At 49.7% G+C, this 14,852-nt stretch overlaps 2 protein-coding genes across 4 annotated transcripts in view; one reads left to right on the top strand and one right to left on the bottom strand.

The window, feature by feature from the left end:
• Positions 1-8,896, top strand: part of ORAI1 (ORAI calcium release-activated calcium modulator 1) — a 25,515-nt gene extending 16,619 nt beyond the window's left edge. The window contains exon 3 of the transcript XR_006707259.1: positions 8,886-8,896. The gene's annotated coding sequence lies outside the window, so the exon portion shown is untranslated. The remainder of the gene's footprint in view (positions 1-8,885) is intronic.
• MORN3 (MORN repeat containing 3) overlaps positions 1-14,852 on the bottom strand; it is a 16,245-nt gene extending 1,393 nt beyond the window's left edge. Inside the window, exons 1-7 of one of the 3 annotated variants that reach the window (XM_045457048.1) lie at positions 14,743-14,852; positions 12,178-12,350; positions 7,003-7,160; positions 5,295-5,454; positions 2,272-2,456; positions 1,908-1,991; positions 1,342-1,578 (exon numbers count right to left, since the gene is read on the bottom strand). In XM_045457048.1, the coding sequence (XP_045313004.1) occupies positions 1,914-1,991; positions 2,272-2,456; positions 5,295-5,454; positions 7,003-7,160; positions 12,178-12,322 (726 nt within the window). In that variant the 5' untranslated portion in view covers positions 12,323-12,350; positions 14,743-14,852 and the 3' untranslated portion in view covers positions 1,342-1,578; positions 1,908-1,913. Of the gene's footprint in view, positions 1-1,341; positions 1,579-1,907; positions 1,992-2,271; positions 2,457-5,294; positions 5,455-7,002; positions 7,161-12,177; positions 13,489-14,728 lie in introns of those variants that run through there. The other 2 variants (XM_045457047.1, XM_045457049.1) reach the window with 2 other exon arrangements.

Raw genomic sequence — 14,852 nt, 5'->3', positions numbered from 1 at the left:
GTGAATGTTCTGTGTCCCAAGTGGGCCAGGCTCAGCTTCCTGGTGTGAGAACCATACTGAGGGTCAGGCCACCCTGCTTATGATTTAGAGGGCAGAAAGAACATCGATAGTGTCCCTGCTTATTGAATCTTTATATCTGGCACTTGCTGAGGGCTTTATGAACATGGGGTTACAGGGTTATACTATGGACATTGGGCTGGAAAACTATTGTAGAATGTTTATTTGTTTATTTTTTTAATGTTTATTTTTGAAAGAGTGTAAGCAGGGGAGGGGTAGAGAGCGAGGGAGACACAGAATCTGAAGCAGGCTCCAGGCTCTGAGCTGTCAGCACAGAGCTTGATGTGGGGCTCGAACCCACAAACCCTGAGATCATGACCTGAGCTGAAGTCGGGAGCCCCTAGAGTATATTATAGTGTGTTTAGCAGGATCCTCAACCTCTAGCCACTAGTTGCCAGTAATATCTTTCCCTGCCAGTTGTGACAACCAAAAATGCCTCCAGACATTGCCAAGTGTCCCCCAGCAGGGAAGGGAGACAACAGCACCCTCAGATTAGAACCACACCTTATTTCATCCTCATGTTAACCACGGTAACCTGGGTGGTAAGGACTGTTATTGTCCGGGTCTGAGGGGAGGGAACCTAGAGAACAGAGAGGTTGGGTGCCATGTCCAAGAACACACCGCTCATAAATCACTGTTGGGATTCACACCCAGGCAGTCTGACTGCTGAGCTCATGTTCCTACCCATTATGTAAGGGTCCCTTATATCTTGCAGAATGTTGTCTAGAATTCTGCAAAGCTCTTCCTGGATCTCAGCTTCACAATTAACCTCAATACAACTTATTTGTTATTATTACATCTGTTAGCAAATCCTCAAAAACACCCCTGTGAGATCTCCTAAGTGCCATTTTACAAATGGGGCAGCTGAGGTCACTTAGGGTCACAAAACCAGTAAGTCAGGGGTTCATGGCCCCGGCTGCATGTTAGAATCATCTGGGGAACTTTCTGAAGGCCAGGCCTCACCCCAGACAGACCAGAGTCTGAATGTGAGACCTGGGTGTCTGTAGCTTTTAAAGCTCCTGCAGGATCCTAAGGTTGAGTGTTCCTGTGTTAGGTTGAGAAGCCAGGTTCTGTCTCAACCCCAAATCTTAGTGGCCAATGTGACCAGACACCGGCTCTTCTCCCTGGAGTATCTCAAAGGTCAGAGACCTAGAGACACTTCTTCTTTCCCCCCCTGGGTAAATCCATGCAGCCCGTGGGGACGTCTGTCTTCCTCACCTAAAGTCCTTCCCAGAACTCCACCCTCTCCACCCCACCCCCAATCACACACCGCAAGCCCTGGGCTGAAGCCACCAGGTTCTTTATACTCCCTTGCTCAGCAATGGGGGCCCAGAATGAAAGCTGTAACAAGAGGATCCCCAAAGCCAGCTGGGGAGAGGATGATCCAGTGCTGGGAGGAGTGAGGTGCCCTCTGAGGGTGCCAAGGGTGTGCCCGAGTCACCACTCACTTCTGCAGAAGCCGCACCGGTTTGAGCAGTTGGGCGACGGGCTTGAATTTCTCCAGAAGCTCTGGTGTGTTCTCTGCAGGGGCAAGGGGCTGGTGGCAGCTGGCGACCCAAAGATGCTGTACCATCACCCTCTCCTGGAACCCCACTTAACACCCACACGAGGAGGGGCTAGGGCAGATGCGCAAGTGCAGGCCTGGGGCAAACTACCTTACTCAAGGGCTTTCAGGAGGGACCTGGTCTTTGAGGAAATGAGTTTTGAAGGGGAGGAACCAAAAAGAACCAGCTGGATTGCAGGAGGAAAGAAACCCACCCTCTGGTCCTGCCCCTGAGCCCCTTGGCCAAAGGAGACCCCAGGAGCTTTCTCCACCACATCTGAGGGGGGAAAGTATGCCCATCCCTCACCTGGCATCAATCTTCATCTTCCTCTGTCTTCTTGAACATGGCCAAGGCTTCCTCCAGCACACCATTAGGGTCTAGAATTTCGATCTGGAGGGAAGCAGTAAGGGGTTGGATTGGGGAGCATGGAAGGCCCAGGCCGCCATCCTGTGGGGTGCTGCCGACTCTGGAAGTGCTATCTGCCTTGGGCGCTGCCAGTCTCCGTGGGGATGCCCCGACTGAAAACAAAATCTGGTCTGTTCCCTGGCTGGGCTGGGCTGGGCTAGGCCTGGCCAGGCTGGATGTGCCTGGGTGTGTGTGGGCGGTTGGGGGGGAGGTACTGTTTTCTGTCTCTGGGTGTGGCCACAGGGCCCTGGTGGGTGCTGCCCACCTTAGGAATGGGGAACTGGGTGGGCTCAGGGGCCTCATCGCGGCCAAAGTCAATCATTGTGCCACACTTGGCCACGTCGTCCACCCAGAAGCCTTCAAACAGCTGACCGTGGTCCAGGTGGAAGAAACGGCCCGACCCATTCTTCATGCCTCTCTGCCAGTAGCCCTCGTAGCGGTTCCCGTTCTCTGGGGGAAAGGACAGGGTCACTTGGGTGCTGGACACACCTAACCAGGCCCCACTACCACGTTGGCCCCTCCGCATGCCACTGTGCCCACAGGGAAGCCAGAAGGAGACCAAGATGTTGAGAGCGCCCTGGGCTGGGCTGCCTGGAGTCTGGGAGGCCCGAACTAGAAACATCAGAGCCTAGGGGTGTCAATGGCTTCCGGAATCAGAGCCGGTCCAAGTCTTGCCTCCACTACTTGCCTGAATTTGGATGAGCAACATCGTTTCCTATTTATACAAAATGTAGCTACTGACACGAAGAGGCAATGTTTTTCCAGCACTCATTCTGCCCATGGTTCTTTGCTATGTTTCTGACCTCACGCGCTCCTCACAAAAACAGTTCTACGAAGGATAACGGACTCCATTTTTACAGATGGAGCTTGAAAGCTCAGGGAGTTTGACTGACGTGCTCAAGGTCACAGAGCTAGGAAGTGTCAGAGACAAGATTTGAAGCCAAGGGCTGTTCATCCCAGGAGACCATGCTCTTAATCATGAATTAACTCTCCTGCTCAACGGATGGTGGTGGTGCTGCAAAAGGAGGAATAATAAAGCTAGCACTTCTCCGCTGAGACGCTCGCAGCCATGTGGTCTGGGGCAAATCACTCGGCCATTCTGTCTCATTTCCTCATTTGTAAAATGGGAATAACAGTAACACCTACCTCACAGAATTGCGGTGGAGATTAAATAAGTCAAAACACAGAAAGGGCTTAGAAGGATACTGGATACACTCTAGGTCAGAGGTCAGCAGACTTTTTCTGTGAAGGGGCAGATGGTATTTTCTGCTTTGTGTGTCACGTGTTCTCTGTCACAGCCACTCAACTCTGCCATCGAATCATGAAAGCAGCATGGACAATGTGTAAATGTATGAGCAAGTCAGTGTGCCAATAAAACTTTACTTACCAAAACGTAAGCGGAGCTGGATTTGGATTTGGTTCAAGGATTGTAATTTGCTGACACCTGCTACCTCCAAGTATGAGCTATAATATGGTTGAACACTTGCTATTATGTGTCAGGCACCATGCTAAGCACTCCACAAACCTCAGTGAACCTTCACAATACCCTACTTAAGTTTTATTTTTATCCTTACTTTACAGATGAGAAAACCAAAGCGCGAGAGTTTAAGCAAATTGCCCAAGGTCACGTAGGTAGTAAGAGCTTGCGGTGGGATTTGAACCCAGGCAAGCTGTCTCCAGAGTCTGGGCCACTAGAAATGATGCACTTAGAACCCTTACACTATTGTGGCCGCAGCAGGTACTCACTAAAGGCAGGCTCTCAGATGCTCACTGAAAGCAGGCACAGCACTGGGTGCCCGGGGGATTGAGGACGACAGACAGAAGTGACTGGATTAAACCCTCCTCAGTGGCCCCGATGCGTCAGTTTGGCCAAATCTCACTGGAAGTTGGAATCTTGAGTTTTCAGGAGACTGAGCTCTGGTCTGTGTCCTCACTAAGAGCACTTACTATGTGCCAGGCATTGGGGAAACAGTGGGGAACAAAATAAATACGCAGTCCAGGTCCTTATCCAGCTCACAGTCTGGAGAGACAATGGCACTAGCTTTATAGATAGCCTACTATGTGCCAGACGTGTTCGTAGCACCTACAAAGTGGGTACTACTATCACTCCCATTTTACAGGTGAGGTAACTGAGGCACCGACAGAAAGAAACTTGCCCAAGGTTATACACCTAGCGCTAAAAAGGAAAGGAAGCAAGCAGGTGCTGAGGAGAATGTGCTTTAGTGGAGTGAACAGGGAAGGCCTCTCTGAGGAGGAGACAGTGCAAAGACCTGGAGGATCTTCTTTCTATTGCGGGGAAGAGAGAACTGCAGTGCAAGGGCCCTGAGGCAGAAAGCGTGGGAGGAACTGGAAGAACATGAGTCTGGCTGGAATGAAGGGATTCCCAGAGGAAGACGCGGGAAGCACAATTAGGTGAGGAGGGCCAGATGGTGCTGCCTACGGATGGTTGAAAGCAGGGCAGCCACCAGGTCCAATCTGTAAAAAATTCATGCTGGTTGCTATGTAGGGAATGGGTTAAGTCCTGACGCTAAGGCAGTGTACTTGACTGATTACTCTTTCCTCTGTTCTTTCCCAGCTCAATGCCCATCAGGTTCCTTCTCTTCCTTCAAGTCTTCTGTTCAAATGTCACCTCTTGAGGGAGACATTCCCTGACCATAAGTCAATCTAAATCGCTCCTGTCTACAACTCCTCTGTCATCCACCACACCTTTCTATTTTCAAGGGATATTCCTTAGCACTTTGGATCTAACGACTAACAGACTGCATTGACCTTGAGCAAGTCACTTAACCTCTCTGTACCTCAGTTCATCTGTAAAATCGGGCTAAGAGTATCTATCTTATAGGACCATAGCAAGGATTAAGTGAGCTCAGTGCTGTGTAAGCATAGACTATGATTATTAGGACCAGAAGAAAATGTCTTAATTGTTGATGTTTATTGTTAGGCTCCCCCTTTCGAATATAGGCTCCCAGGAGGGCACCTGGGTGGCTCAGTCGGTTGAGAGTCAGATTCTTGATTTTAGCTGAGGTCATGATCTCACCATTGGTGAGATTGAGGCTGGGTCAGGCTCTGTGCTGTCAGCTTGGAGGCCATTTGTGATTCTCTCTCTCCCTCTCTCTCTCTGCCCCTCCCCCACTCTGTCTCAAAATAAATAAATAAACTTAAAAAAAGAAAAAAGGAACATAAATTCTTGGAGGGCTGGGATCTGGTCCTGTCGTTCATCTTAGCTGGAGCTGGAGAAAGGGTTGTGGGTGGGGCGTGGCCAGCAGGCTATTGGGGCGGGGCACTTACTCAGGCGCAACATGCCCTCCCCATTCGGCTTGTCCTTCAACCACTGGCCCTCGTAGATGTCGCCGTTACTGTAGTACATGCGGCCCCACCCGCTGCGCTGGTCGCCACACCACTCACCCTCGTAATACTCCTTGGGTCCGAAAAACTGAATCCCATAGCCCTGAAAGCACGAAGGTGTCCCTGTTCATGGCGTCCCCAACACCAGGAAAGTCACCCGCATCTTCCCTGGCAACCAAGCCACACCCTGGCTACTTCCCTGTTTCCTCCCTCAGCCCTACATCCCAAGCTCATGGTCGTGAATTGAAAAAGCTCCCCGGGTTGTCCCATTGCCCTCCACCCCTATGCTGTCACCTTCATGCAGCCCAGTATCTCGTCTCTGCTCCTCACGGGTCCCGTTCCTCCAACTATCCCATTCTCCCCTCCTCATGCATCCCCCAGTAAGCAGCTAGACGGATCTTTACATCGCACATCTGATCATGTTTGCCCCCTCTCCTCAGCTTTGATTTGACCCTATTAAAAGTCACAGATGCTTCTGAGAGAATCCGATCAGTTATGGACTTTCTCCCCAGAAAAATGAACACCACAACTACAGAGAATCATGGACTCCCCGCAGATCACACCTAAGGAAGTTGGGTTAAGCAGCCCATCTACCCCGCAAAATCCTGATTCTCCACATAGCCTTCAAGGCCCCCACCTACCCCTCCCCCCTCACTCCTACCTGTGGGCACACACACCTTGCTGTTTGACACATTCTTTGCTCCTTCCGCTTTGCTACTTCCTCTTCTCCTTTTTTCCCTCCCTGTTTAAGTCTTTGTACCTTTTGGCATCACCTCCTGCAGGAAGCCTGCCCTGAATTCTCAATTCCTGTGGGCTAACTGTGAAAACCTCTATCTTAACACCATATTAAATGTGAATTGTTTATTTTGGGATCTCTCTCCCTACTGGTCAGTAAACAGTTTCAGAGCAGAGATCATGAAATCCTGAGCTCTACCACTTGCCAGCAGTGTGTGACCCCAGGTAAGGCACTTCACCTCTCTGAGCTTGTTTCCTTATGAATAAAATGAGTGATGATGATGATGATGACGACATTGTGAGTTAGTTGAAGCATCATATGCTGTGATTCTGGCATTGCAATAGCAGTTGTTCAATAGCAGCACTGTGTTATTATCTGTCTCTATGGCCTATGGTGAGGGGTCAGGCACTTATGGGTTGAGGATATGCCTCTGGCTGGCTTCTACCTCCAGGACCTTCCTTTCTTGTTCTGTGGCCAAGGGTGTAGCCTTTGCTTTCTTGCTCCCACTTTTCCTACCCCCTTCTTGTTCAGGCCCAACAGAAGGGGGATTCTTAGAAAGGAATGCCCAGGGAAAAGAAAGCCAGGAAATGAGTGGGGGAGATGGGGGAGGAGACTTGGCCCCCACACAGCCTGGCTGGCTTTTTGTAGCCACAGGGTTTCATGGGCTCCTCCCTGGGCCCTCTCCTCTTGCTTCCTGTTTCCTGGGTTTTGTTCTGAGAACCCTTGATGATTCCCCACCCCTTCCTTCTCCCACGCACACAGTGCCCTTGTCCTCCTTCCCTCAACCCTTCCCCCCTTTTCTCCCAGGCCTCTCTGACTGCTCCCCCTACACACACACACACACACACACACACACACACACACAGCCTGCTTTCAGCCCGGCCCACACCCCAGAGCATGATGGGAACCACTCACCGATTTTTTATCATCTTTCCACCAGCCAGAGTATACTTTCCTATACTTTCCCTTCTCTTGGTCAGGATTGCTGAGGGTGCCATAGCCATCTCGCTTCCCAAACTTCCAGTCTCCCTCATAGATGGCTCCTTTTTTCTTCCAGATCTGTGTTCCTTTTCCTGATGACACAGAGACGGGCCAAGATTGCAGACACAGCAGCCATGGGGCTGGAGGGGCAGATGCTGTGTCTGCCTTGGTCTCAGGGGCTCCTTGGCCTCAGGGGCTGCCTTGGTGTTCTCAAGGGCTGGGCCAGGGTCTGTGCCTCTAGACACCCACCAGTAGGGAAAACACCAAGAAAGTTCCATTTCTACAAATAGCAGTTCTCCAGTCCTTTGCTCTGAACCAGATTGCTCTAACAAATCCCAAGTAGAAATCTGCCACTTTTTTCTCTTAATAATAAGCTTTGTCTCTTTTTTTCTATTTTAATATTTTTAATGTTGATTTATTTTTGAGAGAGACAGAGACAGAGTGTGAGCGGGGGAGGGGCAGAGAGAGAGAGGGAGACACAGAATCCGAAGCAGGCTCCAGGCTTCGGAGCTGTCAGCACAGAGCCCGACTCGGGGCTGGAACTCATGAACCATGAAATCATGACCTGAGCCGAAGTCGGACACTTAACCGACTGAGCCACCCAGGTGCCCCTAGCTTTATCTCTTAATAATACTGAATGATTATGCCAGATGGCCAGAATTTCTAGAAAATATTCTGCATATTTCTTCAGTTCTCCAGAACACACATGGGGACCCTCTCCTACCACTCCTGCTTTGTCTGTGTCTTCCACTCCGGCCTTCCAGACTGCTCTCCAACCACTATGGCCTCCCTGCTGTTCCTGGATCCCGCCAGATATGCTTCTGCCTCAGGGCCTTTATACCTGCTTATCCTTTGGCCTAGAACGCTCTTCTCCAAATATTCACTCACTCCCTACCTCCTGCAAGTCTCTGTTCAAATCTTTCTCAGCGAGGCTTACCCTGACCAACCCCTGTAAAATCACAAGCCTATCTTCCTCTCTTACCCTGCTCTGTTTCTTTCCATATCCCTTATCAACTCCTAACCTAACAGACAATTCACTCACTTATCATTTATTGTCTATTGTCTAGCTCTCCATGAGGAGAATGTGCACTCTCTGAGGACACAGACTTTGGTCCGTTCTGCTCACCGCTCTATTCCCAGCACCGAGGAACAGTGCCTGGCAAGTTGCAGGAGACAAATACATGCTGAACAAAGACATTTGTTGAACAAAAGGATGAATAAAATATTTGTGGAGTACCTATATGGGCCAATTCATGTCTTGGTCCTTGGTAGCTCAGGAACAAATCCAACATTGTCCCTGTGAGCTTTCTGATCTTGCACAAATAACTTAATGTTATTAAGTTCCTCAATGTTATTAAGCTCCTCATCGGTAAAAGGGAAATGAGAGAATCTCATGGGGTTGTTCTATCACTAAATTCATTAACGTATGGAAAACACTGAGAACAGTGCCTGCAAATAGGAAAGATGTTACCAATTATTTTTGCCCTTGAGGTAGAGCTCTCACTGGGTTGTCTATACCTGTCCTCCTTCTAATTTTATTCCTTTTGGGGAACGAGCACCTCCCAAACTCTCAATCCCTAAGGTTTGTATGGATCAGACTCCTCCCCCTGGCAAGGCTAGCCAATCAGCCCAGGCCACTGTGATTGGTTCAATGAAGGGCATGTGATTCAAGTTGGTCTAATGAGACTGTTTGCCTCTGGGATGACGGCAAATTTACCACCTCCTCAAAGGTCCTTTTTTTTTTTTTTTTTTTTTTTTTTTTTTTTAGTTTATTTACTTCTTTTGAGCGAGAGAGAGTGCAGGAGTGGCAGAGAGAGAGGGAGAGAGTCAGAATTCCAAGCAGGCTCCGTACTGGCAGTGTGGAGCCCTAGGCGGGGCTCAAACCCACAAACCATGAGAGATCATGACCCTAGCGGAAACCAAGAGCAGATGCTCAATGAACTGAGCCCCCCATGCGCCCCAATAAGGTCCTTCGTGGTTGGAACCCTTGCCCTGCCTGCCCTTTCCCCTGGCTCTCTCTGCTCTGGGCACATGGGCTTCCAGTCAGTTCCAAAAACAAGACTGAACAAGACTTAATACAGCCCAAAGCCTTCCATTCTGATTCCACCATCTAGAAGATATGCTCTTCTACCAAGTGAATCCTTATCCTTTTGCACTCAGCTCAAACATCACCTCTCTGTGTTCTCATGGCTGCCTCTGTGTCTCCTCTCTGGCGCTCTTCACATCCTGATGCCACACTTTTATTTTTATTTTTTTGATGCAAAATAACCTTGTTTTATCATGTACAGACTATATATAAACAAACCACCCACTCTGAAAACAGTAGGTTCTGGCTTTTCCCAGGGCCCTCAGAAGCGTCTGGGAGACAGTTCCTTCCCCAGAGAGGAGTATGTGTGTGTGTGTGTGTGTGTGTGTGTGTGTGTGTGTGTGTGTGAGAGAGAGAGAGAGAGAGAGAGAGAGAGAGAGAGAGAGAGATCTAGCCACATGCTTCTCCTTGCCTAAAATCTTACACTTTAGCTCCAGCTTCTCTGGTCCAGGAGGAGGTCTCAGCCTGGGGCAGGCATAAGCCAATCACTCAACTTCTTTTTTTTTTTTTTTTTTTTTAAGTTTATTTATTTATTTTGAGAGAGAGAGAGCATGAGCAGGGCAGGGGCAAAGAGAGAAGGAGAGGGAGAATCCCAAGCAGGCTCTGTGCTGTCAGCACAGAGTCCAATGAGGAGCTTGAACTCACAAACCATGAGATCATGACCTGAGCTGAAATCAAGAATCAGATGGTTAACCAACTGAGCCACCCAGGCGCCCCTCAATCACTCAACTTCTATCTTATTCTTCTGCAAAGAATCGAGGAAGGATTGCCACTCTGCTGGGTAAAAATGCTTATAGACATTGGTCTTATTCTGAATCTGTTTTGGGATATCTTGACAGTAATCCTCCTCATCTTAGGCCGTAGCTTTATAGTCATCCCCATGGTTCTCCACCATGTAGCATACATAGTCACTGAGTTTTCGAGACAGCATGTTTCCTTTTTTTTTCTGAGAGGCTGGCTTCTGCCTCCAGGTCATTTAGCACATAGGTATGTAACCCTCAGTAAATAATTTCTTCTCTCCGAGTCCCAATTTCCTCTTCTCTAAAATGGGATATTACTTACTGTGTGGCTTCTCTGTGAGACTGGAGCTCCCTGGGGGCTGGCATTAAGCAGATGCCCAGTACAGGGCCTGGCATGGACTAGGAGTGCAATGGGTGTTAGCAGAGTGGACGAATGAACAGGCTGGGGAAGCACTAGCCACTCCAATCCTTGCCTTGAATGATGATGACTTTTGACTGCTTCCAGGCTGCTTACACCACAGCAATCCCCTGTGAGCGTGGTCAAAGGCACGTCTTGAAGAGATGGGAGGCTGGGTCTGGATTCTCTGACAGGTCCATTTTCTGGAGCCCCAGCCCAATCAGCTCTATGCCTCCAGGGTCCTAGGGGAGGCAGGACTCACACAGAAGAAGGGCTCAGAGGGCCTTGTCAACCCATGAGTTCATATCACAGGTGGGACAGCTGAGATCCAGAGAATGGGAGATGGCTTACCCGAAATCACACAGCTGTTCAGTGGTAGGGCCAGGGTCGGAACTTCGGGATCCTGATTCCTAGTTTAGGGCCTTGTCCACCTCACCTGCTGCCCACAGGGACTAAAGCACACAAACAGGCATCTTTAACTGCACACAAAGCCCGGAGTAGCTGCATAAAGTCTGGCCTTTAAGTCAGTGCTGAGTGGTGGTGTTGTGTCGCACATTGGGTGGGGTGAGCTTTGGAGTGCTTCCGGACAAGGAAAGTTCTCAGGAGTGGTGATCCCTGCCACGCTCAGCCCTCAAAGAACACTCAAGAAGTTCCCCTTCTGTACAGACCCTGGGCTACACACTTGATAGACGTCATCTTTTATCTTTACTGATAAGTATTTTCCCACTTTACAGATTGGAACACTGAGGCTCAGAGTGGGGTAATTAGTTCCTCAAGGCCAGAGTTGGTGAAGCTGAGATTCTGACCCAGCTTTATGGACTCCAAAGTGCTTAGCTCAGGAAGGCAGGACAGAAAAGTGGTTAATAACATAGCATCTGGATTTCAAGTCCTGAGTGAGAAGCCATACCATCTGTTTAGAATAAAAATTTGCTTTTTGGGGGGTGCCTGGCTGGCTCTGTCAGAAGAGCATGTGACTCTTGACCTTGAGGCCATGAGTTTGAAATCCATGTTGGGTGTAGAGATTACAAGAGTTTGAACTCATGACCCCAAGATCAAGAGTCACATGCTTGGGGTACCTGGGTGGCTCAGTCGGTTAAGTGTCCAACTCTTGGTTTCAGCTCAGGTCATGATCTCATGGTTCGTGAGTTCAAGCCCCGCATCAGGCTTCACACTGACAGTATGGAGCCTGCTTGGGATTCTCTCCCTCTCTCTCTGCCCCTCCCCTGCTCGCTCTATCTCTCTCTCAAAATAAATAAATACTTAAAAAAAAAAAAAAAGAGTCACATGCTCTACCAACTGAACCATCTAGGTGCCCCTAAATAAATAAAACTTAAAAACACTTGATTTTCTTCAGGGCTGATTTTGTACCACAAGGACCCCCATGCTGTCTGCTGGTTAAAGCTACAGTTAAATTTGAAGCCCCAGCTAGTTGTGTGTGTATGTGCTTGTGTGTGTGTGTCCTCTCTCACTCATTACTGGTCAGACCCCCACATCAGAGCTCTTTGAATCACCACTGCAAGTCGTCTGGGGGGGGGCTCCTTTTCCTCCTGCTAACCAGGCCCAACTTAGCCCAGGTCTCAGAGGGTAAGGACTATGCTGGAGTCCCTAGAACCCTGGCCGTGGTTATGGTTGGTATCTCAAGACCACTTTGTCCCGCGCTGGTCCCTGGTCATCTAAAGTCAAGGTTGAGTTTGGTTCCAGAGCCCCAGGCTGTGGAGGTCCCCAGCTGGTCCAGGTCAGCAGCCTTTACCCCCTGGGGGAGCCTTGGTGACATATCTTATGATACTGTACATCCCTGACAAGCTCTGCCAGCTACTTCCTTGGCCCCCATCACCCACCATGGCCCAGACTCCATACTCCCAAGCCCCTGAAGATCCCCCACTCACCATGTTTCATGTTGTCCTTCCATTGGCCCACATAGCAGTCACCATTGACAGCGTTCACCTGGTGCCTCAGTCCATTCTTTTGGGCTTTCTGGTCCCACTCCTTCCACAGGGGCTCCGACTTTTGCAGGCACTTGGAGTTAGGCATGTTGGCTGCTTCTGCGGGACCAGAGGTGCTGGCAAAGGGTTAGGGACATCAGGGGCTCAGTGTGTCCCTAGTAATGCCAGGATCCCGGGGCTTCCTGGGGAGGCACTTGTCTGAGCCCAAATGGTGTGAGTCATGTGTGTTTGGAGTCCCTGGGCAGATGAGCAGCCATTTGGGGGGATCCTTCTGCACTAGACTGGCCTGTGTCTGTCATCTCCTTTGCATCTCTAGGGCCTCCCTGAGGTGGGTCTGATGGCACAATTGCTTGGGAACCCAGGGAAACCAGTGGAGCAGGGGGGTTTGTGATGACAAAGCTGTCCCCCACCGATGGTTGAAAGTCACATATTTAATAACCAATATGACCAGTCAGAGTGGATGCTGGTCGTAAGTCTAGAGCCTGGCCTGGAGCCCCCAGTGGTGAGCAGTGGGATTCACTCAGGGAGAGTTGGGGGGAGAAGAGCTAGCCAGGCCACTCTGGGCTGGTGGACAGCTGCTGTAGCAGAGCCCACAGGGACACCTTCTCTGCACCAAGCACCCAATACTGTAGTTCTTTTGGTCCTGCCTTATCTGTTAGCGGGTACTGGAAAGGCTCAGGGCCTGGCTTTTGAAGTGGTCAGGAAAGCCCACCAACTAAGGATACTACATCTCGGGTGACCAACTGTCCGGGTTTGCCTAGGATTGAGGGGTTTCCTAGGAATTTGGATTTCAGTGCCAAAACTGGGCTGATCCCAGGCACACCAGGATGGATGGTCATCCTTTTATCTATGACCTCTGCCCTCTGCCCGGATATTCTACTTGTCTGCCTTATTACCTGCTTAGGTTTTCCCATCAGACCAGGGCTCTCCTTCCTGCCACGCCTGATGGGGTTGCAGGGAATCTTTGGGTGGTCTAAGGTCTCTCTGTAGTCTGGGACCCCACCACCTGTGCTCTTCATGTCCTCAAGATCTCCAGTGAGGACATTCATGTCTATCTGTGCATCTCGGTGCAGCTTGTGCAAGGTGATAAAGATGGTCTCCTCCCAATCAGGGGATCTGTTTCCCCTCAGCAAATACTATCTATCCTGCTCCATGGGTTTGGGCAATACTCACACGTGCCAGTGGAGCTGGCAGAAGGGGCTAGAGTGAAATATTTAACCAATATCCTGATAGGTACTGACCAATTAGAATGACCTCTGGGCTGAGCAGGTTTCAGGAGGTCATGGTATCTCAAGCATCCAACCACCCAGAGCCAGCAACCTGTGGGTATGCAACCTGTGCAGTCGAACAGGGCCCACCCTTAGAAGGGCCTGTGCTTGCTTTATTCCTTTGATGTCACTGTTTTTTAATTCTATTAAAAAAATTTTTTTAAACGTTTATTTATTATTGAGATACAGAGAGACACAGAGTGTGAGCAGGGGAGAGGTAGAGAGAGGGGGAGACACAGAATCCGAAGCAGGCTCCAGGCTCCGAGCCATCAGCACAGAGCCTGACGCGGGGCTCGAACTCACAAACTGTGAGATCATGACCTGAGCTGAAGTCGGTCGCCCCACCGACTGAGCCACCCAGGTGCCCCACTGTTTTTTAATTCTTAATATTTTGTGGGTGAGGGCCCCCTTTTCCATTTTGCACTGGGCCCACACATCAAGAAGTTCCTTCTGTTGGGCTACAGCAGGGTCTCCAGGAGTCTGACCAGGCTGACCAAGCACACAGGCTGGCATTTATTTTGACAATCGTGCCTAGGAACAGGGTAAGTCCCTCCTGATAAAACAGCAAGGGCAAAAGCTGGGAGGGAGTAAACAGTCTCAGGCCTTAAATTTAATGTGTTTTTTCCCCCTCCCATTTCCTAGTACCACCTGTATGATGATGGATTTTTATATGTAAATTAATTCACTTTTAAAAATCAATATATTTATCATGTGAAGAAAGAGACTTCACATGTCATTACTATAAATGGAAAAGGAGCGTCAGATACCCTAAGGGGAAGGTACTGTAAAAATTGAAATACTATAAAGAAACCAACTTAAGTCTTAGCTAGATATTGTGGCTTACTGAAGTTGAGTTTAGCAAATGTTCAGAAAGTTGGTAGTGTCATATTACCCCCAAACTGACACTTTCTCCTTGGCTTACTCAGAAGTGTAAGAGAACCTAGAACCTAATAACTTTTTTACGATGTCACTGGGTGTTACTTAATGCCGCATCAGTGTAGTATAAAATCATCCTCTGTCCCACACTTTCCCGGGAACACAGGTTCAACTCAAGAGGAGGCTGCGGTCTTAATATGTGAGCCACTGACAGGGAAAGGAAGCCTTATGAGGCGGTGCGCGGACTCTGCCCCGTAGTTTGTATACTAAATCGCAATAAACTACAACGGAAGGTGGAGGGGTGGGGCCCAGAGGGCTGAGGGTCCGTCCCGAGCCCCCACCCCACTCACCTGCGCCAGCTCACCTGCGAGGCGGAACCTGGATCCTCAGCCCCGGGGGCGAGAGCGGTGGGGTCTCAGCCTCCAGCTTCAGTCGCCGAGTGCAGCTCGCGCCTAGGCGTCCCTGGCCCGGCTG

This window comes from Leopardus geoffroyi, chromosome D3, assembly GCF_018350155.1.
Source record: "Leopardus geoffroyi isolate Oge1 chromosome D3, O.geoffroyi_Oge1_pat1.0, whole genome shotgun sequence".
Classification (NCBI taxonomy): domain Eukaryota; kingdom Metazoa; phylum Chordata; class Mammalia; order Carnivora; family Felidae; genus Leopardus; species Leopardus geoffroyi.
This window is presented reverse-complemented; position numbering and strand designations above follow the sequence as displayed.